Source organism: Panthera tigris, chromosome B4 (genome assembly GCF_018350195.1).
Source record: "Panthera tigris isolate Pti1 chromosome B4, P.tigris_Pti1_mat1.1, whole genome shotgun sequence".
Lineage (NCBI taxonomy): Eukaryota > Metazoa > Chordata > Mammalia > Carnivora > Felidae > Panthera > Panthera tigris.
This window is the reverse complement of record NC_056666.1, coordinates 16,541,604-16,568,330: the sequence shown is the minus strand read 5'-3', so window position 1 is coordinate 16,568,330 and position 26,727 is coordinate 16,541,604. Positions and strand designations below refer to the sequence as shown.

The following is a 26,727-nucleotide window of genomic DNA, read 5'->3' as shown; positions in this document are numbered from 1 at the left end:
AACAGGGCCCCTACTATGTGACTTACCCATTTCATGTGGAATTTCATGACACAAGATGGCGAGTGTTGTGGTGGCTCCCGACTCAGATGAAGATGAGAAGGCAGCTCCTATCACGAGGCCATCTGCAAAATTATGCAGGCTGTCCCCAACCAGTATCATGATTGCTAACAAGCTAATGGTTTTGCCTAAAGGACCAAACAAAGGTGTGAGAAAGCATTCACAGGGCACTAGATATTTCATGGAACCCTTCACACACGACCACCTTTCCCTTCCATCCTGTCGTTCTTAGTACGTGTGCTGTCGAAGCGAGCACAACCCTTGACATTCTTAGACTGCCTCGAATTAAGCGGCCCCACTTTCTTTCCGCGTTCCAAATAAGTCAGGACTGGAGATGCCAATCTGGTAAGGGACACATGTGGCTGCGCGGCTATTGTTTTTCTAACAGATCTGACTAGTCGTGAGATAAATTAGGCCCTGGCATTCACGATTCTCTCACCTTGTTCAGCTAACCCCAAAGAAAAAGAAAAATAAAAATGTTGCTATAACCTTCCCACATCCCACCAATGACCTTTCCATGTGCGTCTTCTGCAAAGCACTTTAAAATAATTTAAGACCCTCCTTGCAGAATGTCATTAAAATGGAGGCTGTTTTCCAAAACTATCTCCTCTGGGTCAGACTGTTCCTGGCGCCTATCTGCTGGAGTGCACTTTTGCCATTTTTTGCTCCTTGTTCCCCTTTCTGGTTGGCGCTCACGGCCGTCCCAAGTTCTCTGGTTCACTTTCCAGCTCTGTGACCATGACAGAACCACTATCGACTCGGCTGGCCCCCAAATTAGCTTTGGGAACAATTAGCTAATGTTCTCGTCTTTCTGGAAAGTGACTTTCAGTACTCGACCAGCTGGACATTGAACAAAATAAAGAGAAGCTGCTTTCATGGGATTGTGTTACATAATACACATTATCTGATTAGTAGAGAGTCAATGAAATAATTAATGAAATATTTTGGATCATAATTGGATTCAAGTTTCTAACGGACAGAATTCTTTTTTTCAAAAACCTAAAATTGCATATTAGTACAGCCCCGTCATGAAATGGAACAACTAATAAATTCAAAAAATACTGGGGGAATAAGACTCACTCTGACGGTAAGCCATGTAGGCATACCTTTTGAGAAGAAGGGCCGTTCAAATCAATTTCCATTGGTCTAAAATTTCACTAATTACTCAGTGGCTCTCCACTGCATGCCTAGAGTAAGAAGTAGGTGTTGCTGCTGTTAGAACCAAACACGGTATTCTAACAATTGTACCCTCAGTAAACAGAAAGAGGTTATCTCCTGGTTTCTGTGATGTGGTCGAAGACTACGGGGGCACCGTAGTATACTATGGTTTTCTATTTTGGTTGGGGAATACAGCTTGACTCACTCATTCCACATCCCACACCGTAAGATAAGTAACTTCAGTCAAGAAATCGGCAGATGTAGTCCAGACTATTGGGCAGGAAACGGACTATGGACTGCTGTGCAAAGATGTCTCGCGCATTTCACTTGCAAAAATCCTGCTTTATCTATAGCTATCACTGTTAGACTAACTTGTATCCTTCTTGTGGTTGACTAATCCATTCTATTCTCTGTTAAAAATGAGGAGATTTCAGGCAACTGTCATGAAAACAGAATAAATATCAAATTATTGAATTCAGGGAGTTCTTATTGGCATGGCCTAGAAGCTCTCAAAATTTAATAATCCTACCAGGTTTGTTGCTGTTCCTGCCAATTTTCAGAAATAAAGCTCTTCTTTGTGAAAATAAAATAATTCAAAGCAATACATTTGGCAACATCACAGCACGCAAATAAATTGTGATTTCCAAGTGCTTATATGTAGCTTTGATATGAGTGGCATATACTCAAGTGGAAATTTTTTTACTCAGTTTATACTCTGCTAAGAAACAGTGTGGCCTATTTTTGTTGTCTATTATTTTATTTTCTCTGATTATGGGTTTCTAAATGTCAGATCATGGACATGTAATAAACCACAAGGCAAACAGACATATTTGCATGTAAGCCCCAAGGAACACAATGGTACACATTGTTTAAGGCAACCTAAATATTATTCAGAGGGAGATAAGACAAGCCTTCGCTGGTAATCTAATGTACTTATTACAGAATTATCAATAATATTTTATCTTGGCTTATGTAGCTGGCAGTCCTATTCATTTCTACATTTCTAACTTATCAGAGGTTTTCCATGGTGAGACGTGGGCCGGACCTTGTATCATGTTGCTTTTTGTTTATTTAAATCAGACTGTGGGTAGGATTTTCACATCCTGTCTTTTGAAACACAAGCTGAGTCCCACCAATGAGGTAATGTGAAACAAGTAATCAAATATTTGAAGCTAATTCAATATGTCCCTGGCAAAAGGGCAGTGGAGTAATCAAATTTGGATTTGTTCACTGTTCATTCTGAAAGCCAAGCCTGATATCTGAAGTGGAAAGAGAGATATGAGGCCTCCAAAATACTCGAATCGGACCATCATTACTCCTTCATCTAGCATATGTCACCCCACTCCTAAGTTGCCTGGGCGTTTCCTTCTTTCCTCTTCCTTTCCTTCCAAAACAATAAATGAGGGGCACCTGGGTGGCTCAGTCGGTTAAGCACCCGACTTTGGCTTGGGTCACGATCTCACGGTTCGTGACTTGGAGCCCCCCGTCGGGCTCCGTGCTGACAGCTCGGAGCCTGGAGCCTGCAGCCTGCTTCCGATTCTGTGTCTCCCTCTGTCTCTGCCTCTGCTTGTGCTCTCTCTCCCTCTCAAAAATAAATAAACATAAGAAAAATTTTAAAAAATAATAAATGAAGAAATGTCTATTGCATCCCTACTAGTTGCCTGGCATTCTAAAATCTCTCCTGGAACTAAAGATTTAGAAGGAAAAAGATTAGTAGCAATGTTCTGAAAGCAGAATTGGCCAGACCACGTGATTACGCATTTTGAATCAAAGAAATACATTACCGAGGTTAATATATGCAACACGTTTAAAATAGTGATCGTCGCGATTGTGTTTGTTGTTTTAGTATTTATATCCCCAACCACATTGCAAACCAGGGATAAAGACCATTCTTATTTTATTCTCCAGTGTGTGCACAGTGCCTGCAACATGGTACATGTTCAAACATTTCTTGAATGAATGAAAGAGCGTGAGAAAAGACATCGAGGCATGCATGCACGAATGGCCATATAGAAACCGTCAGCCCGTCGGCATTCCTTAGTTCCTCAGTACTGAAGCTTCCTAGTTATGTAATCCTGGGCAGGAACTTACCCTCTCTAACAATTGGTTTCTCCGTTTGTTTAACTAGGCTAATAATTGTTCTTACTTCATTAAGTTGTATGAGTATTAAATAAAATAATCCATGATCCATTGAGCACTATGCCTGCCATATAATGTTAGCTATTTTTATTAGTAACTAATCTATTAGGGTAGAACGGGAGTAACTAATCATGACTGTGTAATATAAAAATATTGAGAAGTCTGTGCCACAAACGGGTAATATCAGTGAGAAAAGTGGGGCAAAGGTTTGGAAACAACTGGCAAAAACCAGAAGAAACCAAAAAAATTTGGAAAAGTATTCAGAAACATAAATAAAAAGGAAGAAAGCTGTATACAAAATGGGTACATTAAATTCAGAAATAAAGAAACCACAGAAAAAAGCCAGTTGGTTACAAATGTTATGAACAAGCCGTCTCAATGACAACATCACACGTGAGACAGACATTTGCGCTCAGTGTCAGTAGACTGTGATAGAAGTTTCCAGGCTTCATAGAGAAGTGAAAGGCTCAATTATCATGTAAGCATGGATTTTTTAAATTGACATTTAATTGACACACAACACTACATTAATTTCAGTGCACAACATTGTGATTCCACAAGTCTATACCTTATTAGTGCTATGCTCATGATTTTAAAGGAGCCTTGATATAACGACATATGAATCTACACTAATTGAAATTCTCAGAAGATCAGTTTCAAACCGTCATCTGAAACCATTGCTTTTAAAGTATAAAGTTGATGTTAATGTGCAGTGTGTGTGAAAGACAGATAGGAATGAGTATTAAACATATTCTCATAGAGGCTGTAATAATGCAAAACAAACCCAATGAGAAACCTACGTGATCTCGGCACATTGTTCCCAAACAGACATAACCTTTCTTCTACAGCACTTTCTTCATTTTAAGTTTAGCTCTTTAACATTGGTACTCACATTTTCTGTTGGAGGCTGTCATACTGCCTACAGGAATTTCAGCTGCCTGTGAATCTTCTGGGCCTTTCTATTTTAAACGAAAAAATAAGTGATGAAAGATTAGCCATGGCCACCATTTCATTGTAAAATGGAAATATCTGGACAGTTATGCTGGTTTTTAAACATTTTAATACTCCAGAGTAGAGCAGAACTTTTAAATTTCACAGGCAAGCATAGAACATAAAGCAGGAGGTCTGTGAACAAACTTCTGGCAGTATGTGCCTTGGGGCGAAGATAGCACTTTACGTAGATCAGAATCTTCCATACAGAGCTAGAGGCTGCTGGGACAGTCTGTAATCCAGGCTCTTAAATTATGTAAACCTTAATGAAATCCAAAAGCCGTAGAAACAGTTCTTGATTCTTGACCTAATTTGACAATTGTCCTGTGTGGTGGACTGTGGATGTAGGATTCATTTCCTGATGTCTAAGTACATCGTGTATTGTGGATAGAGAACAAAGCCATGCAGACCCAACGCCTCACATTACTTGTGATGGAGTATTCTGTTTTGGGGGCTTTGCCGGCGAGGAAAAGAATCTTGTTGGTTCAGAAAGCAAGTCAACAGGGGTGCCTGGGTGGCTCAGTCGGTTAAGTGTCCGACTTCAGCTCAGGTCATTATCTCACGGTCCATGGGGTCAAGCCCTGCAGCAGGCTCTGTGCTCGGACCCGGGAGCCTGCTTCAGGTTCTGTGTCTCCCTCTGTCTGTCCTTCCCCCACTTGCACTCTGTTTCTCCCTCTCTTAAAAATAAATAAACGTTAAAAAAAGAAAGCAAATCAACAGACTTTACAAAAGATAAATACAACAAATTAAACTCTTTCTATCCTCTCATATGACGGGTCAGATTCTGAAATTGACTTCTGTGAGTTAATATGATGTGATTTCATTTCAGAGACTGACTCATGGATCAATTTCAGGAAACGTCATCTCCCGTCCCTGTGCCTCAGATTCTCATTCTGTTCTGTGAAAAGAAGACTCTTCACAGGTAGTCCTTGCTTTTCTTAAGTTCACGTCACGCCATGTCGCTTTTAGCAAAAACCTACATTAGTACCTGTTTTCACTAACTGAAAGAAATCCAAAGAGGATTTTCGCTTTTTATGAAAAAAAGCCAAAAGCACAAAACAGCACTCAGCATTCGTTTTGCAGCAAGCCTAAAGTGGTGCCATGTGCCCCAACACTGAGTGGCTCCCATAAGCTCGTTCCCAGCATCTCAGCATCAAGCCATCAGAGCTTGGCTCTGTATCTGGGAGCATCTGGGTTTTTTTGTTTTGTTTTGTTTTGTTTTGTTTGTTTTTAAAGCAGGGTCCACACCCAGTGTGGAGCGCAACACAGGGTTTGAACTCACAACCCTGAGATCAAGACCTGAGCTGAGATCAAGAGTGGGATACTTAACCAGTGGAACCACCCAGGTGCCCCTGTGCTTTATTTTGATTTATTTCATGCACCCCTTAGCAAAATGTGCCCACAAGGTATCAAAATGTCCTAAGAGAGGTTATTTTGGGGAACTGGGAATACTCACAAATTTTTCCACGTAAATGAAGGGTAATTTCTCCTTCACTTTATACCATTTTGGCTTACAAAAGGTTTCATAGAAATGCTCTATGTTTGGATAGTGAGGGAAAACTATCCTATTGAACATGTCCTTTTAAAAGCTTTTAAAAGCATATTTACCGGGGCGCCTGGCTGGCTCAGTTGGAAAAGCGTGTGACCGTTGACCTCAAGGTTATATGTTGAAGCCCCACGTTGATTGTAGAAATTACTTAAATAAATAAATAGACTGAAAAAAACTAAAAGCATATTCACATCATTCTATCACCCAAAGTTGTGAAAATTTTGAGCCATATTTCATGTGAAGCCTAAGCACCTTCTTTAAAAATGTAAAACGGAGAAAGTAAACGTATATCTCACATAGTGGAATAGTAGCCACTACTCAAAAGATATGATGGGCAATTTTTGGACAAGGGGCTGAGAAGTAAGGTAGGACCTGAAGGACACAGGATAAAAGTGAACAAGAAAACAATGTGATTTTCTTTTTACACTATATCAAAGGCCTGGTTACCATAGAAAGGTTCTATAGATCTAGTAAAAGGCAGGAGTGCAAAAATTTACGCTAAGGTTTTCCCTCCAAAACCATATACTGTGTAAAGGGATTTAGAGGCAAGCATCCACGACTCCTTGACGGGTGAGAATTATGAGTTTCCCTCCTTCCTGAAAAACCAGGAACTTGAACCAAACAATCCTAAAAGTTCATATTATTTCTATCACTTACAGTTGATCTTGCAGCTAAAACAACCAGAGGAATAGTGAGTATAGTATTAGTGAGCCGGCATATTCAAATAGTTCAAAACTCACAAGGTTAGTTAGCATCAGACATTTACTTATATGGGTCTTGGGATTCTGAACCCTTCATTGAAACGGAATAAAATCGGCATTAAACTGATTTTAAAACTAACCTCAGCCTGAAATTATCTTCTTCCAAGCCATATGTGAAGCATCTAAGCCATAAACATAATAAAGGCTTTGAAAGTCACTTTTTTAAAGGGATGGTTTTGTTCCTAATTGAGTTAGCTCTAGATCTGTGATGTACCAGCAGACTTCTATTTGCTGTGGCAATGTCCCAGGCACAGCTTACTTATTTCCACTCAGTCAGGAATCTATCCTTGAACTGTAAACCCTTCCCCCAATGGCCATGGTTAGAGGAGACAAGTGTTCTGTTACATGTCACTTTCAGATTCTTCCTGTCCCTTTACTTACCACTTTAAGAATTAGAGTAGGAGCATTGTTTTCAACCTGATGGGAGGCTGTGTTTTGCAAATTTGTGTGGAATATTTGTCCTGGAAAACTCAGCGTAACAGAAGCCACTTATGAGACATCTTATGGGGCAGAATCAATTATCTTCTGCAGTACAAAATGACCACCCCCACTCCTAGAGTAGCAGGATTCTCGAACAGAGTCATGACACTGAGGTTTTTCTTTCTAGGAAGCAACTTTATTCCTGCTGGCACTGCTCAGTTGGGTTCACACCTGAAGAACTGAGCCCCGAACGTCGTATGGCATAGCTTTTTATATATTTCCTATTTATTTGTCTCCCATATATGGTAACACACAGAAACATGTGGTCTGATTAAGCGGTCTCATGTTACAAGGTCATGAGGGATGTTGTCACGTACGCTCATAGCCGGTTACCTTGAGGTTTTTTTCTTTTTTTTTCTTCTTTTCTTTCCTTAGGGAGGGGACCCTACCACACTAGCTGCACTAACTCCTTGCTTACAATTTATTTGGCCCCATCTGGTCATGGCTAAGTATTCCTCAGAATGGAAAACCTGGAGGTCAACAGGTTTATGAAACCCTGTAAACAAAATGATCAAGATGTATTTTATGCCATCTAATCATATATGCTTCAAAGGGGTGCAGATACCAAGGATTTGAATCCGTGGGGAAAAAAGCTCTTTATTCTTTCAGGTGGTTGGCAAAGCTTCCCAAACTACGTATCATGGTTCAAAACAGGCAAATCACAAATAGATATTCATCTATCCTACTGATTTTCATCGGTTCATTAAGGAACAAAGGAAGGAAGGTAATCAGATCAGTAGAATACCTCAGATCGGTAACCTACCAACGGGATAGTGGAAGCAGATTTGCCTCTGCCTGACTGGTCACTTAATTCGGAGTTGAGCGCAAGATGGTGGGAATGTTCCACATGCCCATTAACCAATGACATGCCCTGCTGGATGAGGATGGTTTAAAATTAGTGCTGAAGCCAGAAGAACACAGGTGCAGCCTTTGTGAATTCCATGGTCCTATTTAACATTTTGCCTATTGGCCAAAGCGGCCGGCTCATTGTGGCAAATACTAAAATGTCTCACCTTGGAGAAGCACCGGCCTATTCTGAAACATTGTGCATATTCTGAATGCCCTGAGAATGAAACTTTAAATACGTCTAGTTGTGATTTTAAGAGACTTGAATAGTGGTTGTTTTGATATTGTCTTTTGTATTTACTGAAAAAGTATATTTACTATGAAATTAAATTTGGAATTCTTTCTGCTGGAGATACCAAGAGGATGATAATTGAAACTATATTACACCCTATAACAATGAAATTAATACCTTCAGAAACGTATTCATCAATTAAAGCACTTATACCTTCTAAAATATTCACACTCCCTTTATTTTACTCAATATAAGGAGTCTTGAAATATGTTCTTAAACCTTATTGTAAGTTCTCTGACAAGTCCAAGGACAGTCTGAATAAACTTTACATTTTTGGATGCCCAGAATTTATTTCACTCACTTCCACCCTGGCTAAACTTCTAATTGTCACGTACAAGTTGACAGGTTGGCTTTGTAATTTAGTTTTCCCAGGCTAAGAATGCTAATCTATTGTGTACAAAGGGGATCTGATATTTACTTTTGTGCTTCTTGAGATGAGAACCCCTCTTGAGGAGGTTAAGTTGTTGAACGTGCAGGGTGGGGACTGTGGTCAAAGATGGTTTGACCATCAATTACTATAGCCTCCTAGCGTGAGCTCCAGGACAAAGGAAAACTTTGCTTCGTTAAAAAAGAACATTTCTACAGCATTTTATTTACCATGAAAAGTTTCCAATACACAGAAAAGCTGAAAGAAGTGTAAGGCGATCACTCACTCATTCCCAAGATCCACCATTACCATTTACTAAAGCCATTTTACCACCTGTCTATCCATCTATCATCCCTCTGTCCATCCATAAAACCATCTTAATTTTTGACACACAGACTTTGAGCCTCAAATAAATTTAGGAATCATAATAAACAGGTGCTGATATTTTACACGACTGCTAACGTTTTCCCTGAGCACAGACATTATAAATCATGTGCACAAGGAGAAAGCCAGAAGATATGTAGAAAAACCATAGCAGACCGCAGAGCCTCAGGACTTTGTAAGGAAAATTTACTTTATTTTAGTCTCCCACAGTTGTTTGCAAGCATTTACCTTTTTAACCATCCCACCAGACAGTTAATCTATTGTCTTATAGGATAACGTGTAAGAGCAACACAAATCCATGAAAAAAAACCATAATGCATTTTACATTTCATCACAGACACAGAAACTGATCAAACAAATACAGGTACAATGCAAGCAATTATTCAAGCCACAAAAAAAAAAAAAAAAAAAAAAAAAAAAGATCTGCCACAAACCCCATTTCTGAGCTCCTTGTTCTTATAATTTTCAGTGGTTTTAAGATAGAAAATGATGGGTAATTTTGTGAATTTGCAAAGTTTTTGTCTCCATGTTTATTTGTCTTGGGTTATGAAAGACATCCAAAACACTCATTAGTACGTAGGCCTTTCAGCCCCTTCATTCCCAGACATGAAATGGTCTCCTGTTTCTAAACTAGCCGTGAAGGTCAAATAGCAGGTTTTAACAAGTACCTTAACGGGCCAGCAACAGATGTTTAAAAAATTAAGAACCATACTTAGAGGGAAGCTGCCAGTCGGCGTGACTGGAAATCAGAGCCCCATCCCTCACATAGAGAACATCACGAAGACGTCAGTCACTTTTGAACAAGTCCTTTTGAAATAAGGGAGGAATATTATGAAGCCCTAAAGCAAAAGATAAAGAAAATTTTAAATATACCTTCGTATTTGGTGATACAAGAAGACTAAAACATTTTTCGATCAAGAAAAATCCATGGATGCCTCCAATGAGTCCTAACAGTTTCCAAATATGACCTTTGCTCTCATGGAAATGTCCAAACTCTGAGCCTTCCTGCTTGTGTAAACCAAGAACCTTTAAAAACACAAAAGCAAACACAAAAAGGAGACACAAAGAAATGACTTATGATGGCTTAAATGTTAATTAATAGGCCCGGTATTAAATATATTCCCCTTTCATTCTGGGGAACCCCGTGACAACCGCTGGAATCATTGAAAGACACGTTTGCTTTCAGTTGTACGAATACTTCCACTAGATGATTTAATCAGGGTCAAATAAAATGTGCACAAGGGAAAAGAAAGGAGAACTTTAAACCTAAATTTTGAGATATTCTCAGTCCTTGTCTTTTCCTAGGAGTTCAATCCATACCTGTTTGCCCAGCAAGTCTTTAGTAACAGATGAATGTATTTTATATCCAGAAGAAATATAAAGATACATTTCATCCAGGGTTTACTCTCTCCACACCCCATTGCAATTAAAGAAAACTTTTAGGGGCGCCTGGGTGGCTCAGTCGGTTAAGCGGCCGACTTCAGCTCAGGTCGTGATCTCGCGGGTTCGTGAGTTCGAGCCCCGTGTCGGGTTCTGTGCTGACAGCTCAGAGCCTGGAGCCTGCTCCGGATTCTGTGTCTCGCTGTCTCTCCCCCTCCCCTGCTCACGCTCTGCCTCTGTCTCAAAAATAAGTAAAACATTTAAAAAAAATTTTTTAAAAAGAAAACTTTTATTAAATATTCTGATAAGTAAGAAATCCGCCTGAACGATATCTTCCACTGAGTGTATACTGTATACCCAGCAGTACTGTCCGCTTGGAGAAACAAAAGGATACGTGAAATGCATTAGGAATTTTCCTCTAGTTGGCTCATCCCATTGGTTGACCGCATGATTTCTTGTGAGCTAGTAAATCATTATGTATCATACTCCCTCCCCAGGAGAAGGCAGTTTGGCAAACAGCTCAGTGGTTTCTACATTTAGGATGTTAGTGACCATCAAATTTAAAAAAACAAAAAAGGAAAAAGATTCTATGCATACATACTGTATGTGCATGTGTTCATACGTCCACGCGTAGATTTAAGTGTGTATGTGCATGTGCACATAATGTACTCACATGTGTGAGTAAATGTGTGTATCTAAGTGTACACGATGAGTTTACGAACCTAACTAAAATCCAATATACAGCAGTCAACTTTTCCTTCTGGTAAGGGCATTAGGAAGGATACCTATCTAATATTTGCAATTACCATTATTTCACCAAACAGGGGACGTGGTAAGGTCACAAAACAAAACAGAAGCAGACCCCACAATCTCAGAATCAAATGTAGACCTTTAAGTTGAATAAATTTTGCTAGTTAAAAAAAAAAAAGAAAAAAGAAATCCTGACAGTGGTATTTTTCTCATTTCCGTGTGGCCTTCTGAACCCTGGCCATGGATCTCATTCGGGAAGCACTGATTTCTCTAGCTTTCCACCACACTGGTACCGCATTGTTCTTCCTTTCCCCAGTAACGTTTGTCCGCATCTCTTCCCTCAAGTAAAACACTTGCCTTCCAATTTTCGTGAAACCTAGCTAATCTTCTAAGCTCCTCTCCGGAACGTGTCTCTGCAGAACCCGCTGACGGCCCCCCAAACCCCAAGCCCATGCCCTGCTGCTGGGAGATGTGAGCCCCCCCATTGGGGGAGGCGCGGGAAGCCTTAAGACCCTCTAGCTGTTTTGCAGTGAACAGCCCTGAAACCGCTAAAGGGACCTAGAAAAAGGCCTCGGCCGCTTCCTCAAGCCAATAAGCCCTGAAATATTTCCAGAAAATTAGATTACGAGGGAAATTAAAACAAATGATGGTTTGTTTCATTTTCCAATGCTCACTTTGTGATTTTTCAAAACATCTAATAATCATTGAGCCTTTAAGCAACAAGAGTGACCCTGTAGGAAATTGCCAGAGGCTTGTGGAAATTTTTAACATCTCCGGCTTTGCAAGGAGAGGGCTCATTTGCCCATCATTGTCCAGTCTCAAGAGATTTCAGAGGGAAGAAATAACCTCATCTGGAGACCCTTCTGTCTGAACTCTTGCATGTCAGGTCCTGGACCTTGCATTTTTGACAAATAAAGAGCCTCAGAAAACTTCAGCAAAGAGCCAGCTTCCTGAGGCTTACATTTTTCTTAAGGAAAATCTCGATGTTATTAGGCCAAAAAAAAAAAAATTCATTTCGATGGTTCAGATGAGGAGAGCTTAATGATGGTGTAATGGCAGAGGTGTAGGCAGAAAGGTAGGTACAAGGGGTAATGAGACACCCAGAAGCGAGTAACCCCAGAAAACCATTTCCACTCTTGGGGCAGAAAGGGCAAAGGTTGGAAATCATGTTTCTGCAGCTCCGTGGGAAGAGGAGTCGGGGAGAAGGGCTCCCACAGGAGGAGCTGTAATATTGTAGGAAATCAGCTGCTTCTAGAGCAGGTGCAGAGCCAGGAGAGAGTGAGGAAGAGATATCTCTGCCACTCTCTCCTCCTACCCTGGTTTTTCTGTTGTGCCTTCCACTGGCTCAATCCAGACAACAACGCAGCCTGCAAGGGAGCTGCAGGGGCACAACCGTCTGGGGCGGAAAAACACAGCAGAGAGGGCAGAGACGGGATCTGATGAGAGTTGGGGGCAACTGGAGAAAACTCAACGCAACATCTGGCAACCCATTCATTTTTATTGGCAGATAATTAGTGAAAACTTCCCGAAGTTTTCTTCATGGGAATCTGCATCTGATGACATTTTTTTTTTTTTTGGTTTATTTAAAAAATAAGAATAACCCGTGGTAAGCCTGAGGCTTGGCTATCTCTTTTCCTCTGTAAGTGCTTTGGGGAAATAACACTTATTTCCAACGACAAGACTGGCCACTGCATTGATTTATCCAAGTCCCTTTGAAATTTTGCATCAACACCTCCAGTGACTAAATGGAAATGGAAATGAGAAACACACCATCGCAAACAGGAAAAGAGTTACCTGAGGGATAAGGTGGAGCAGAGCATCCCCGGAAAGCGTCCCGACGGCCAGACCCACAAACAGCTGTAAAATAAGCCTGTAGTTCTCCTCACAGTTGTGGAACAGAATCAGCGTTGTCCCAAGCATGGAGCCTAGCGTGAGCAGGGCCACGGCCACTGTGCTGTAGCCATATTCTAAGCCAAATGGAGATTGCAAAGCAGTCAGTGCTCCTCATTTGCTAGGAGTGCCCTGGCCAGTGAAAATGCCAGAAGAATCCATCTAATGATACAGGTGGTCGGGATACGGAATTGTTTTATGAGTGGTATAGCGTGTAAAAGGTCTTAAATTTTCTTTCTTTTTTTTTTTTAATGTTCATTTATTTTGAGAGTGAGCTCTGAGAGAGAGCCGGGCAGGGACAGAGAGATGGGAGAGAGAGAGAGAATCCCAAGCAGCCTCCTCCACTGTCCGCACAAAGCCCGATGCGGGGCTCAGTGTCACAAATGGTGAAATCACAACATGGGCCCAAATCAAGAGTCGGATGCGTAACCGACTGAGCCATCCAGGCACCCCTAAAAGGTCTTGATTTTTAAGGAAAAGAATGAAAACACTTTCACCGTTAACCTTTTTGCTTTGAAGCTACCCTGACTACGTCCTACTAAAATCTCTACAGCAAACAAGGACCTAGCTCATCTCCCACCCCCAAAGAAATTATTAATTTCCCCCACTTTAAACTACAACATATGCTGCCATAGACTGGTGATGATTTCCTTCTAATCCCATCTAAATCTTTTGACGCCAAGGAAGCAGAGTGGCAGAGGGAGCACGCAGTTTGGGGCCACCAGAGACCTAGGTTTCTGTACAAGGTGAGTACCCTCTTCCAAAAATTTTCAAAATTATTTGTAATGTCGAAAGTGTTTATTACCCTCCGTGCCTAAAATGAGTGATCATATCGGTAAAAACCGATCGATGAATGTGTGATGGTTGATAACATAAATTTGGACAGCCTAGGTTTTAAATTATTGCAATAATCTTCCAGAACCCCTAAGTTGATCCCATGTTGGCAGGTTTCTGAATTTTCAAAAAATGTTCAGGGGGTGCAATTTTTAAGATTATTCAAACAAGAGCAAATATGTGTGGGGGAAGAAGAGACAAGGAAGAAAATAAAAGATTAAGAGAAAGGAAAAAAGTGGCTTTCAGTGTCACGCAGAGTTGATCCTTGAAAAATGCAAGAGTTAAGCTACAGAGGGGCGCTTGGGTGGCTCAGTCAGTTAGGTGTCCGACTTCTGCTCAAGTCATGATCTCATGGTCCGTGAGTTTGAGCCCCGCGTCGGGCTCTGCGCTGACGGCTCGGAGCCTGGAGCCCGCTTCGGATTCTGTGTCTCCTTCTGTCTCTGCACCTCCCCTGCTCATGCTCTGTCCCTCTCTGTCTCAAAAATAAGTAAACATTATTAAAAATTTTTTAAAAGCTACAGAAAAGAAAATTTTATGAAGAAAATCATAAAAATAGGGTGCCTGAGTGGCTCAGTTGGTTGAGCTTCCCAACTCTTGATTTGGGCTCAGGTCATGATCCCAGGGTCATGAGATTGAGCCCCCCATGTTGGGCTCCACACTGAGCATGTAGTCTGCTTGAGATTCTTTCTCTCTCTCTTCCTCTGCCCCTCTCCCTGCCTTACTCTCTCTCTCTCTCTAAAAGAAAAAAGACAAGGAAAGAAAGAGAGAAAAAGAAAATCATGAGAGAAAATACATTTACAGTACTCTATTATACATAAAAAAGCTGCATTTAAGTGGACCCCTGCCATTCAAACCCATGATGTTCAAGAGTCAACTGTATAAATAAATGATTTGGGGATAAAGAGTTTTTCAGGCCACCATTTTCCTTTGGTTGCAGATACTCAGAGCAAATACTCGTCCTTCTACTTCTTTAGAAATTACTAACAAGCCATGACAAACTGGTCTGTAAACAATGAAGGAAGTTAATTACAAAATTAAACTATCCTTACTGACTAGAGATAAGTTAAATCAAACAATTCAATTATCACACTACTTGAGGCCTATTGTAGATTTTAAGAAACGATCATCTTAAAATTTGTTGTAACAGAAAACATTCTATTCTTACCATTCTGGTTCTTTTTTGGAAGGTTCACCCTCTACACTAATTTGTGTTAATGATGAAAGCTGGTAACATGATAATAGACTTGTGATTTTAAGAGCACTTTTATTGAATTATATGTTCTAAATTAGACAGGAGTCTAATATTAAAATAGAGTTGGTAGTGTACTCAAAAGAAGCAAAAACTTGCAATTTTTAAATTTTTCCATTCTTATCACTACCCCTTCACTTCTAGGGAAGCTCTCCATAAAACAGTTGTTGTTCAAAGGATAGAGAGGACTCTATACTTAACAACGGTTAAATCTCATTTCAATTTCAGTTTGTTACCACAATTAAAAATTTAAAAAAATATGGGTACCTGGATGGCTTATCAGCTAGGCATCCGAGTCTTGATTTTTGACTCAGGTCATGATTTCAGTTTGTGGGGATCCCGCCCTGTGTCAGGCTCTGTGCTGACAGCACCGAGCCTGCTTGGGATTCTCTGTCTCCCTGTCTCTCTGCCCCTTCCTCCCTCTCTGTCTCTCTCTCTCTCTCGCCCCCCTCCAGATAAATAAGTAAACTTAAAAAAATTAAAAAATAATAAAAATCGTTTGGAATGGTCATCTACCCACCTAGAGGTTTCATTTTGTTCTGTCATAATAAAAACACCTATGTTATAAAAACATCCCTGGAGATATTTAACCAAGGTTCATATCACACTCTTCGACAAATAGACTGTATGGGGGAGTGTCATTCTTCTCATCAAATACATAAATTAAAGACAGCTGAAGTTTCACATGAGCACCTGGATGTCTAATAGGTTTCAAAGTTGCCACATTTTTATGAAAGCTACAAAAGGTCAGAAAATGTTGAGAATTCACAAGGATAAATTAGGGTGTGGGATTTCCCAGGCAAAAGACAAAGTTTCCAGTCCTTTGATTCTTCTTCTACTCCTCTCGCCTTTGTCTTGAGGGCAACGACAGCTGGTATTGGAGGGGAATAGACACTTCCTTTTCTAAAAAAAATTTTTTTATATTTTATTTATTTTTGATAGAGAGAGAGAGAGACAGAGCACAAGTGGGGGAGGGGCAGAAAGAGAACGAGACACAGAATCCGAAGCAGGCTCCAGGCTCCGAGCTGTCAGCACAGAGCCCGACGCAGGGCTCGAACTCACAAATTGCGAGATCATGACCTGAGCCGAAGTCGGACGCTCAACCGACCGAGCCACCCAGGAGCCCCTGGGATGGACACTTCCTAACTCTAGGGCTTAGAAACGTTCAGGTCCTCTGTGAACCAGATTTCACCTGCTCTCATGTGTCAAAGATCGCCTGAAAACCATAAAATCTGACGTTTGTGGCAATAGGACTCTGCTAATTACCCCAGGTCCTCATATAGGTGTCATGACATCTTGACTGGAGTCAGGCAACTTATAGAGTTTCTATTTAGATGTTTCGCATCATTATAATAGAACTTGACCTAATAATTAAACACCTAGCCATTCTTAGGCAGCTGCTTTGAACATATCTGAAACCTGATTTATACGTGGTCATAACACTGTTTCCCGGAAACTCAACCCAACCTGGAACTTTGGGGTCAGGTCCCAGCACACCAAACACTACTCTTAGTAACGTCTCCTGTGCCTCCTTCTTACATTGTCTGATATTTAAGCCTTTCCCTTAAGTCACGTAATGCAAAACTTTAAATCGAGCACAGTAATGTTTGCCTAGGTTCCATAGTGAGTGTGATTTCTCTGAATTTTTCTCAGCAAGACTAGTCCCTAGAAGGATCTAGGTGTTCATGAGAAAGAAAAACAATTCGCAGATCTGCAGTTCAGAAAGCTATTTTGTAGCGGCCTGTTTGAAGCAGACACCATGGGAGGTGGTGGGAATGTAAATGTAAAACGTGCTCCTGGAGTCTCCCAGGTGCCGTGCTTCTGTCCCTCTCACCCATTTTAGAGCCATCACTGCTCACCAGGTGCTGAATTATGTAGTTGCTCACTTTTAATGAGAGCTCAGTTTTAATGAAATTCTGTTCCTTTCAGCGAATGTGGTAGATATTTAGGTCTGGCAAGGTTTCTGTTCACGTGAACTCTTCAAATGAGCCGCTGAACGCAGCACAATTCCCTGTGAGTTAGGAGTGAGCGGCTGGACAATTCATCCCGGATGGGCATCATGACGCTATCGCAAAGAGAAAGCAAAATGCTCTGAAAAAAGCATACACAAGGCCCTGGGATCACTGGTAATATTTGGAATGGTGCCTGCATTCACGGTCACATTTTTGCGGTCCCTCACGAATGTTCTCAGGCCACTATTTCCTTTTCTTTTAAATACACAGTGCTTTAAATTCCACAACACAGTTTCGTACCCCTTATCCCATTTGAAACTTACAGCTACCCCAAGAAGGTAAAGAGCTCACCTACTACAGTAGTGCTACAGTGAGTAGCCCTGGGCAGGAAAAAAAAGACAGGCTCAGGGAAATAAAGAGAAGGCTTAAGATCACAAGAGTGGGCTGGGGATAGATGGCTCAACTTTGCATTTCTGACCCCATCGTTAAGGTTCTTGCTCTCATATCATGCCCCTTCTCAACTATGAACTAAGTTGGTCTATGACTCAGTCATATACATGGGACAAAAATCAATTTATATAACGTACATACAAACTATAAAATATTCAGTGAAGGGTACTGTAGCATAGTGGCTGACAACAATGACTCTGGGGCCAGGTTGCCCGGGTTTGAATCCCAACTCCATCACTTACCTGCGGTGTGCCCTTGGGAAGGTCACTTAACCTCTATGTGCCTGTTTCTCTATCTGTAAAAGGGGGACCTTGATAGTATCTAGCTCATGGCGTGCTTGTGAGGATTAAATGAGGTGAGACATGTAAAATGCTTTGAACAGCGTGTGGTATGTAGTAAGTATCCATCCATTCACTGGTATTAGTATGTACATTATGTGCACCAACTTTCTGTTCACTGTTACTATTACGGACATTATGTGCACCAACTTTCCATCAACTGTTATTATTATGTACGTTATAGGCACCAACTTTCTCAGGGAAGAACCACAACTTACTCTCCAGAGTGGTTGGTGGGAGCTTTGAGTGTTGGTCCTCTGGCAGCTGGCAAGAACAGCTGAGCAATTGCTGGATGATTCCCGGACTCATTTGCTGAAAGTCTTCCTTCGAAATGGGTGAAAGGCTATTCTGTAGAAATATCTCCACCAGCTGCCCGGCAGAGAAGCAAGTCTGTTTGGGGGAAAACGTCATTGTTACTAATCTCAGCAAACAAACTTACCACCATCAGTTGCCATTCCCAAAGAGTCAGAACTAAACAGAATGGCTAAAAAGGACACATGAAGCCATGACTTCATTTTTCTTCCCTGCAATCTTTGTGCATATATAATTTCCAAGGATTATTTTTCATCTCTGATCAAAGCCAGCTGTCTCTCACTTTTATTTTGAGTATTATCTAGTACGAGTTTTGCACACTTTTTTCCTTCCTGAAAACATGCAACCGTGTTTTACAATGTGTGGCATGGTTTGCTAGCCAGCAGGCTAAGGAAGCCTCGATGCTTTTGTTGTTTTTTAGTGGGGATGGCTTTGTAGCAACAGAACGAAGACTTCAAATGAGAAACAGGTGCTCTGCGGTTATAAGATCATTGTCTTTAATATTCTCTGATTTAGTAAGCCTGTGTAGGCAACATGTCTTTTCAAAAGCAATCAAAGTAAATATTTTAACAAGTGAATGCTGTGTCAACCAGCTCGTGTGTAAACACTAAACGATATGGCTACCTTTGTAAGGGATGTCCCTTCTCCACAAAAACAACCGAAATCATTACGATTGCCTACTGCTGCTCCTCTGTCTTTAAAGCCTTTCTACGTTGTATAGGCATATTTATAAGAGATCAGGATCATAGATAAAGAACAAATGCAAGACGTCTCTAAAAGCTGCCACAAGGAATTGGTGCATCTCAGAAGTGTTAAGGGCTGATTTTGTGTGTCAGAAGTTACACTTAAAGGTTTTAATGTGTATAGTTCCACCAGCACAAATGGATGACCCTCGTGCAGAATCTTTGGGGTCTGAAGTCAGACCCTCGTGCAATATCTTCGTGAGCTCCAGTCACAATCAATAAGGTATTTTAAGAAACTCATTGACTTGCGAGGCTTTCCTGATTTGTCACGCTTTAGAACGTAAGGATTTTTAAGAAGGCACATTGCTAATCAGGAAATAATGATGACATATTTGCTGGGTTTTCCCACAGACAATTTTTGGGGGGAGAAGATCCCGTGAATAAAAAATGTCCTATCTTGATCCGGAAATGTTTGGTGGCAGGGATGAGAAGCCACTTGAACCAGCAAGAACCAAGAGGAGATCGTATTGAAAGGACACTAAGGATCTCCAAGATTGAGAAGGTAGCCACACCTCAAAAGGAACTCAATCTGAAGCTAGAAAATCAGAACCTAAAGTTGTTTTTTCTCTCTCTCTCTCTTCGGTACCAAGTATTTTCTCCTTTCTCTTTCCCTCTGCATATATTTATTTCCTTTTACAGTCCGGTGTTTTCTCTTTCAGTAAACACATGGCCATATAAGCCCCAACTCTGAAGCGACCTCTCAGCCCACAAACCCAAGGCTGAGTTGAGTCTGCAAGTCCTGACAGAGACCTGATTGCTACAGCAAAGCCACAGATGAACTCCCTTGGGTCAGACAACCCTCTGGTTCAATCAGTCTTGCCTCGAGATAGGAGGTGGGATCATTCCATTCAGACATGGCTGCCAGCCTCAGGCCTGTGGCTGAGGCAGGCATTTCTCAGAAAAAGGCTGGGCAAAACTCCAAAAGGCTTCTACTACAAAAAGCAGCAACAGAAAACTAAACTTGGGATTTTTTTTTCTCCTTTTGTCAAAATAATTTATGCCAAAGACAGTATTTTCTGTTGCACCATTTGTTACTAATGGGATACAATGACTTCATCATTAAAGCTACTGACAACAGAAAAGGGAAACGAACACCAAACTTTTGACGACAAATCCTTCGTAATAAATATTCTCATTAAGAAGTGCTCGACTGGTAGGTAAGTAAAGCAGGGGAGAGAGGAAATGAACAGAATGCCATGCATCTTTCCCCAGTTCATTGCCAAGAAATCGAATAGTTCTGGTCTTAGACTACCTTCTCCTAGAGTACGGGTATTCTATTATAAGCTTCTGTGCCCTTGATCTTTATTTGCTGTTCCTGTACTATTCAGGTCCTTTGTTGGTTTTAAATTTCTTTTTGAAATCACTAACATAAATGGCCTTAAAGGTCATTCATTATATTCTATAAAATTTTAAACCCCAATATTTTTAAATAGTTTTTTTTTAAGTTTATTTTTGAGACAGAAAGACAGAGAGGGAGAGAGACTGAGTGAGAGCAGCTCTCTCTGGAGGGGCAGAAAGAGAGAGGGAGACATAGAATCTGAAGCAGGCTCCAGGCTCTGAGCGGTCAGCACAGAGCCCGACGCGGGGCTCAAACTCACAGACTGTGAGATCATGACCTGAGCCGAAGTCAGATGCTTAACGGATTGAGTCACCTAGGTGCCCCGAACCCAAAATATTTTTAATAAAGAATAATATAGAATGAAAATTTAGATTATCCAGCCAATAACTTTTAAACTATCTTTATTTCCTGGGGCGCCTGGGTGGCTCAGTCGGTTGAGCATCTGACTTCAGCTCAGGTCATGATCTCACGGTTTGTGGGTTTGAGCCCCGCATCGGGCTCTGTGCTGACAGCTCGGAGCCTGGAGGCTGCGTCTGATTCTGAGTCTCCCTCTCTCTCTGCCCCTCCCCTGTTCATGCTGTCTCTGTCTCTCAAAAATAAATAAATGTAACAAAATTTTTTTTTAACTAGCTTTATTCCCTTACATAAAATTTCAGTATATGTGTATCCTTGTGTTGATGTCATCAGACTTGTATGGTAACTTTACAAACATATTCTAAAGCAGTGGTTCCTGAACTTTAGTTTTGAGAATTGCTTGGATGGCTTCCTAACAGGCAGAGTGCTGGGTTCTACTTCTCAGAGTTTCTGATTCAAAGATGATGGGGTGGGGGGCACCTGGGTGGCTCGGTCCATTAAGCGGCCGACTTCGGCTCAGGTCATGATCTCGCGGTCCGTGAGTTCGAGCCCCGCGTCGGGCTCTGTGCTGACAGCTCAGAGCCTGGAGCCTGTTTCAGATTCTGTGTCTCCCTCTCTCTGACCCTCCCCCGTTCATGCTCTGTCTCTCTCTGTCTCAAAAATAAATAAACGTTAAAAAAAAAAAAAGATGATGGGGTGGGACCTGAGAATTTGCATTTCCAAGAAGTTCCCAGACAATGCTGACTCTTCTGGTCGAGAGACAAAACTTTGAGAACCACTGGTCTAAATAACATACACAGGTTCTTCAGATCTAGTCTATCTTAGTGTCCTATCAAGAGTCACAAGCAAAGTGACATGTTGGGACAGAGAAGAACCATTGAAAAGGTTGATTTTGTTTACTTGGCATTGGTAGCACAGCAAATGACTCTTACTGTTCTTAGAAGTCACATGCTTGGGGCGCCTGGGTGGCTCAGTCAGTTGAGCGTCCAACTTCTGCTCAGGTCATGATCTCGCGGTCTGTGAGTTCGAGCTCCATGTTGGGCTCTGTGCTGACGGCTCAGAGCCTGGAGCCCGTTTCAGATTCTGTGTCTCTCCCTGTCTCTCTACCCCTCCCCTTCTCGTACTCTTTTTCTCTCTCAAAAATAAATAAAAACATTTTTAAAAAACTCTTTTTTAAAGCCACGTGCCTTAAGTAGGTAGTTCCTAAATTTTAGGAAACAATCTGCATTCGTTATGAAGATAAGGTCTCCATTAGGCAAATTTGCCCCCTTCCTCAGAGCCAGTCCTGAAGAAGCATCTAAAAAGACTTCGCAAACAAAGGCCAACACAGGCTTCAGCTCTCTTCACCTTGGGTTGAATACAATAAGCAGGAGTTTGAAAGAATCAACTTTAATAAATGTCATATATATTGCACAAGTAACAAAAATTCACTTTTAAAAATATCTAATATTCTAATTAATAATCTGATTTTGTCTTAAAAAAAAAAACCTAGAGAACAAACAACAATAAAAAAGAAACAGACTCTTCGATATGGAGAGCTAACTAGTCGTTGCCAGAGTGGGGGGTGGGGAGGGTTGAAGGGGTTGGGCAAAACAGGTGAAGGGTATTAAGAGATACAAACTTCCAGGGGTAGGGACGGAATCTATGGTACTGTGCAATCATGTATTCATAACTCACAGGAAAAACGTTCCGAATTGTTAGCAATCTGTAGGGGATTTTGCTCTTTTAAGGTACAAATTGTACCTTGCTCATCTGAGATACAAATAACAAAACCAGTTTTCTTTAAGTCAACCCTTCCCCAAGCAATAGCACAGTTGTTAAGAGCACAGAATATGTCATCAACCTCTGTATATATCCTCAGTTTCTGTAAACATTAAGCAATTACTTATTAGCTCCATGCCTCAATTTCCTCATCTGTAGTATGGAAATGTATCTATAGTATATAGATCCCAATCTCACATAGATTGGAATAATAGACCCCAATCTCATATAGTTGTTATAATAATTAAATGAGGCAATGCAGGTGAAACAGCGTTATGTCTAACACATCATACGTACTCAATAAGCATAAGCCACGCTCGCGGAACATCAGTTTCTCAGGATTTTAAATGGTTAGGGCAGGGAAGGATTCTAGAGTCAAAATTTGAGAATTGCTGGATTCAATAAGATCAAAGAAGTTTATTTGCTGAGAGACCTCCCAGATACCCTAATATGCCACAGTGTACTATGTATTTCTAGTATTTCCCACACCAATTTAATCATAGGACCCATTTCAAGAAATACCAAGATAGACAAGTGAATGTACTTTGGGGCACAACTTTAGGAAATATGGGTATACATATGTTCATAGGCTCATACATCACCTTTTCTCAAAAACCTTCTCAGTGCTACCTACTATACAAATATTTCTCTGTTGCTCACAGCCCAAAGTAATCTCTTCATAACCTTATCTAAGTTTAAAGCATTCATTCATCATTTTAAGTATATATGCAATGTCTGTGTTCTATTCCTATCCTGTAGGTTCCAAAGGAGTTGTGCCTATTTTTTTTAATGTTTATTTATTTTAGAGGGGGGGGGGGGGGCGGGGAGGGGCAGAGAGAGGGAGACACAGAATCTGAAACAGGCTCCAGGCTCTGAGCTGTCAGCACAGAGCCCGTTGTGGGGCTCGAACTCACAGACTGCGAGATCATGACCCGAGCTGAAGTCAGATGCTCAGCCGACTGAGTCACCTAGGTGCCCCGCGTTGTGCCTATTTTTTTCAACACTGTATACTCAATGACCGTGATGGTGACTGGCAGGTAATAAATGTTCAGTATGTTTGTTGAGTTAATTATTCATGCATTCGATATAGATACAAGAGAGGAAGTAGTAAAATATATATATATATATATATATATATATATATATATATATATGTATATATTTACTATCTGTATATCTATCTATATCTATTGTCTTATTCTCCTACATGTCTTGGCCTCACATTTATGTCAGCAGAGACCCACTTGTAGAAGAAAAAAACCCATGACCACTCCGTACAAATAGAATATTTTCACACTGAAGGAAATACACATCATCCCTTAAGTTTTTCACAACTCTTATAGAACTTTCACCACTTTGACAGTAGCAATTGGTGGTATAAGAAGAAGAATAACGATACCTTATCCCAGGAAACTGAAATGTCTTCTGACTCTTGGTCCATGGATACAGATAGATTAGGGTATCCCCAGTCATAGATTGTTAGGTTGTTTTGTTTCCTTTCAAGGCGATGGATTTTATCTTTTCGGATACAGGTACTTTTGGTCCAGAGAGTGTTGAGGAGTTGGTCTAGTTCTAGAAATTTCATACAAAATCTGGTGTCACATAGAATAAAGACAGGTCAATCTCAGGATAATTACAATTTCTTATGGCCACAGCATAGATATTTTGCTAAATAAATGTGGTCCTAATGAAAAGTCAAGACGTTACTCTGAAAAGTAATAAAAGAAAACTTATACTTCACATGAATGTTAATCCCCTCATAAGATCTTGACTAAGCTTTGGGGCTGAATCAGTCTTACAAAGATGTTCCCACCACTTTTAACTCCTAGGGATGATACAGTGGGCAATTCCTCCAAAGAAATGCCTTCTCTTGAGCCAACTCTTTCTTTTTCTAGATGTTCCTCATAAAAATGCACACAAAGGATAGAACTGGCCTAATCCATAGGAAATTCATTTCCTTGAGGTACTATATACATCCTCCATAGGTAAACTATGGTATGTTTAAGTCAATCAAATTATTTTCCTTTTAAGGGTTTGTTTATGCAGAAACAAGAAAGAAAATGAAAGAGATCTGAGATTATAGAGACAACTGACTTTGTCTTCTAATACTATTGTAGTATGGTTTTCAGTTTATAGATTACAGTTTAGCTTCCCTTGGTACAGCTCGAGGCTCTTAAAAACTGACTGGTACAGGGGCACCTGGGTGGCTCAGTTGGTTAAGGGTCCAACTCTTGATTTTGGCTCAGGTCATGATCTCATAATTTAGGACGTCAAGCCCCACGTCAGGCTGTGCACTGACAGCATGGAGCCTGCTTGGAATTCTCTCTCTCCCTCTCCCCCTCTGCCCCTCCCCACCTTTCAAAAATAAATCGATAAATAAAAATTTTAAAAATTAATTGGTATGCAGAATAATTAAGTATAGTGGTGAATTTCTTTGGATTTATCCATCGGCTTGCTTGGGAATACAACGTCCCTGGTATTTTCCTGAATGTCATCATCAAGGACAAGAAAAATTACAAACTAGAGTTCCTACAATATTTTATTTTAAATGACTGGCTTTCAGCAAAAAGAAAATTATAAGACTTGCAAAAAAATGGGAACGTGTGACCCAGAATCAGGGAGGAAAGCAGTCAATAAATATGTCTTTGAGTATTCCCAGATGTTGGATTAAGCAGAAAAAGACTTCAAAGCAGCTATTATAAGTGCGCTGAAGGAACTAAAGGAAATCATATTTAAAGAATTAAAGTGTGACAATAATAAATCAGCAAATAGAAGAAATAAGAAAATCAAGATTATATAAAGGTTCAAATGGAAATTCTGGTGTTGCATATGGTGAGTGAAATGAAAAGTTCACAAAAGGAGCTCAGCAGCACGTGTGAAATGGTAAAAGGAAAAATTACCGAAGACGAAGAAAGAATAACAGAAATAATCCAGTCTGACAGTTCATGCGCTCGCACTGATAGCATGCAGCCTGCTTGGGATTCTCTTCCTTCCTCTCTGTCTGCCCTCCCACTTGTGTGCTCTCTCTCAAAGTAAATAAATAAACTTAAAAAAAAAAAAGAATTTATTCTTACTTTTCTTTACAAACCTCAATAAAACGAAATTGTGACGAGGGGCAGTTTTCCATTACAGAATTATTACACTAATAAATGAAGAAGAAAAGAGTCAATTAGAAGAACACCATTTCGTAAGCTGCAAACAATCAACATAGACAAGTATCATCAATACTTTATGACTTCTCAAAAAGAGAAAACTAGATGTTACGTACCTTCTGGCGGAAGGTACTAACTCTAAGACAGGATCCTCCAAGTAAACAAACCACCTAATCAAATCTCTACGACATCCAATGTACATGAAACACAGTGCACAGAAATGCATATTAGATGACTAGAAACGCAATCAGCAAAACCCAGATGTGATAAACAGTCCCCTTTTTTCTAACAAAAAAACCACAGCAAAATAGAGAAGGTGGAGTCGGGGAGAGGCATGACATCTATAAAGGGAAATTGAAGAGATACCCCAACAATCTGCATTTTATGAACATTATTTAGATCCTGATGTGCTAAAAAATGAAACATCTTTTTTTAACAGTCAGGGCAATGTAAACATTAATGGGCTTTTTTTGTGATATTAAGGAATCAATATTAATTTTTCAGTTGTGATATTGGTGATAAGGGGCTTTTAAAAACGCTTGTCTATTAGAGGTTCACACCGAAATAGTTAATAATCATTTGCTTCAAAATAATCAAGTGATAGGAAAGGGTGGGGGCAAATAAAAAATAAGATTATCCAGTTGCTGGTAAGTGTTGAGGCTAGATACTGTGTGCATGGGGGTTGACTATGTTACTGTTTATATTTTTGTTTACATTACATTTTTATTAGATGTCTACTTTTAATATTCAGAATTCATATAACGACAACAACAGCAACAACAACAACAGAAAACACTTAAAACTGACTTCTGGGGAAGATGGCAGAGTAGGAGGACCTTAAGTTCACCTCGTCCCATTGATACAACTAGGTAACACATCAGTGTAAAAAACCCAGAAAATGACCTGAAGACTGGAAGAACAAATTCACCACAGCTAAATGTAGGGAAGAGGCAGCTTTGAAGAGGGTAAGAAGGGTGGAGACATGGTGAGGAGTGAAAAAGACTGCAGGAGAGTCTGGGGGAGGGCGGACCCACAATCCCAGAAAGGGGAGAGAAATAGATTCTCACGCCAAGGAGCCCACTCAGGAAAGACAAATCTCCGTAACATTTGGCTTTGAAAACTAAACGGACGAAATTTCACAAGTTCTTACAATGAATGAGGCTTAAAATCTGGAAATTTAAAAATCAGTGGCGTTGGCTC

At 40.5% G+C, this 26,727-nt stretch overlaps 1 protein-coding gene across 1 annotated transcript in view; it reads right to left on the bottom strand.

The window, feature by feature from the left end:
- SLC39A12 (solute carrier family 39 member 12) overlaps window positions 1-26,727 on the bottom strand; it is an 83,854-nt gene that overhangs the window by 35,808 nt on the left and 21,319 nt on the right. The window contains exons 4-10 of the mRNA XM_042993659.1: window positions 23,775-23,947; window positions 18,085-18,256; window positions 12,948-13,120; window positions 9,897-10,049; window positions 7,898-8,005; window positions 4,247-4,313; window positions 27-185 (exon numbers count right to left, since the gene is read on the bottom strand). Of these exons, the coding sequence (XP_042849593.1) occupies window positions 27-185; window positions 4,247-4,313; window positions 7,898-8,005; window positions 9,897-10,049; window positions 12,948-13,120; window positions 18,085-18,256; window positions 23,775-23,947 (1,005 nt within the window). The remainder of the gene's footprint in view (window positions 1-26; window positions 186-4,246; window positions 4,314-7,897; window positions 8,006-9,896; window positions 10,050-12,947; window positions 13,121-18,084; window positions 18,257-23,774; window positions 23,948-26,727) is intronic.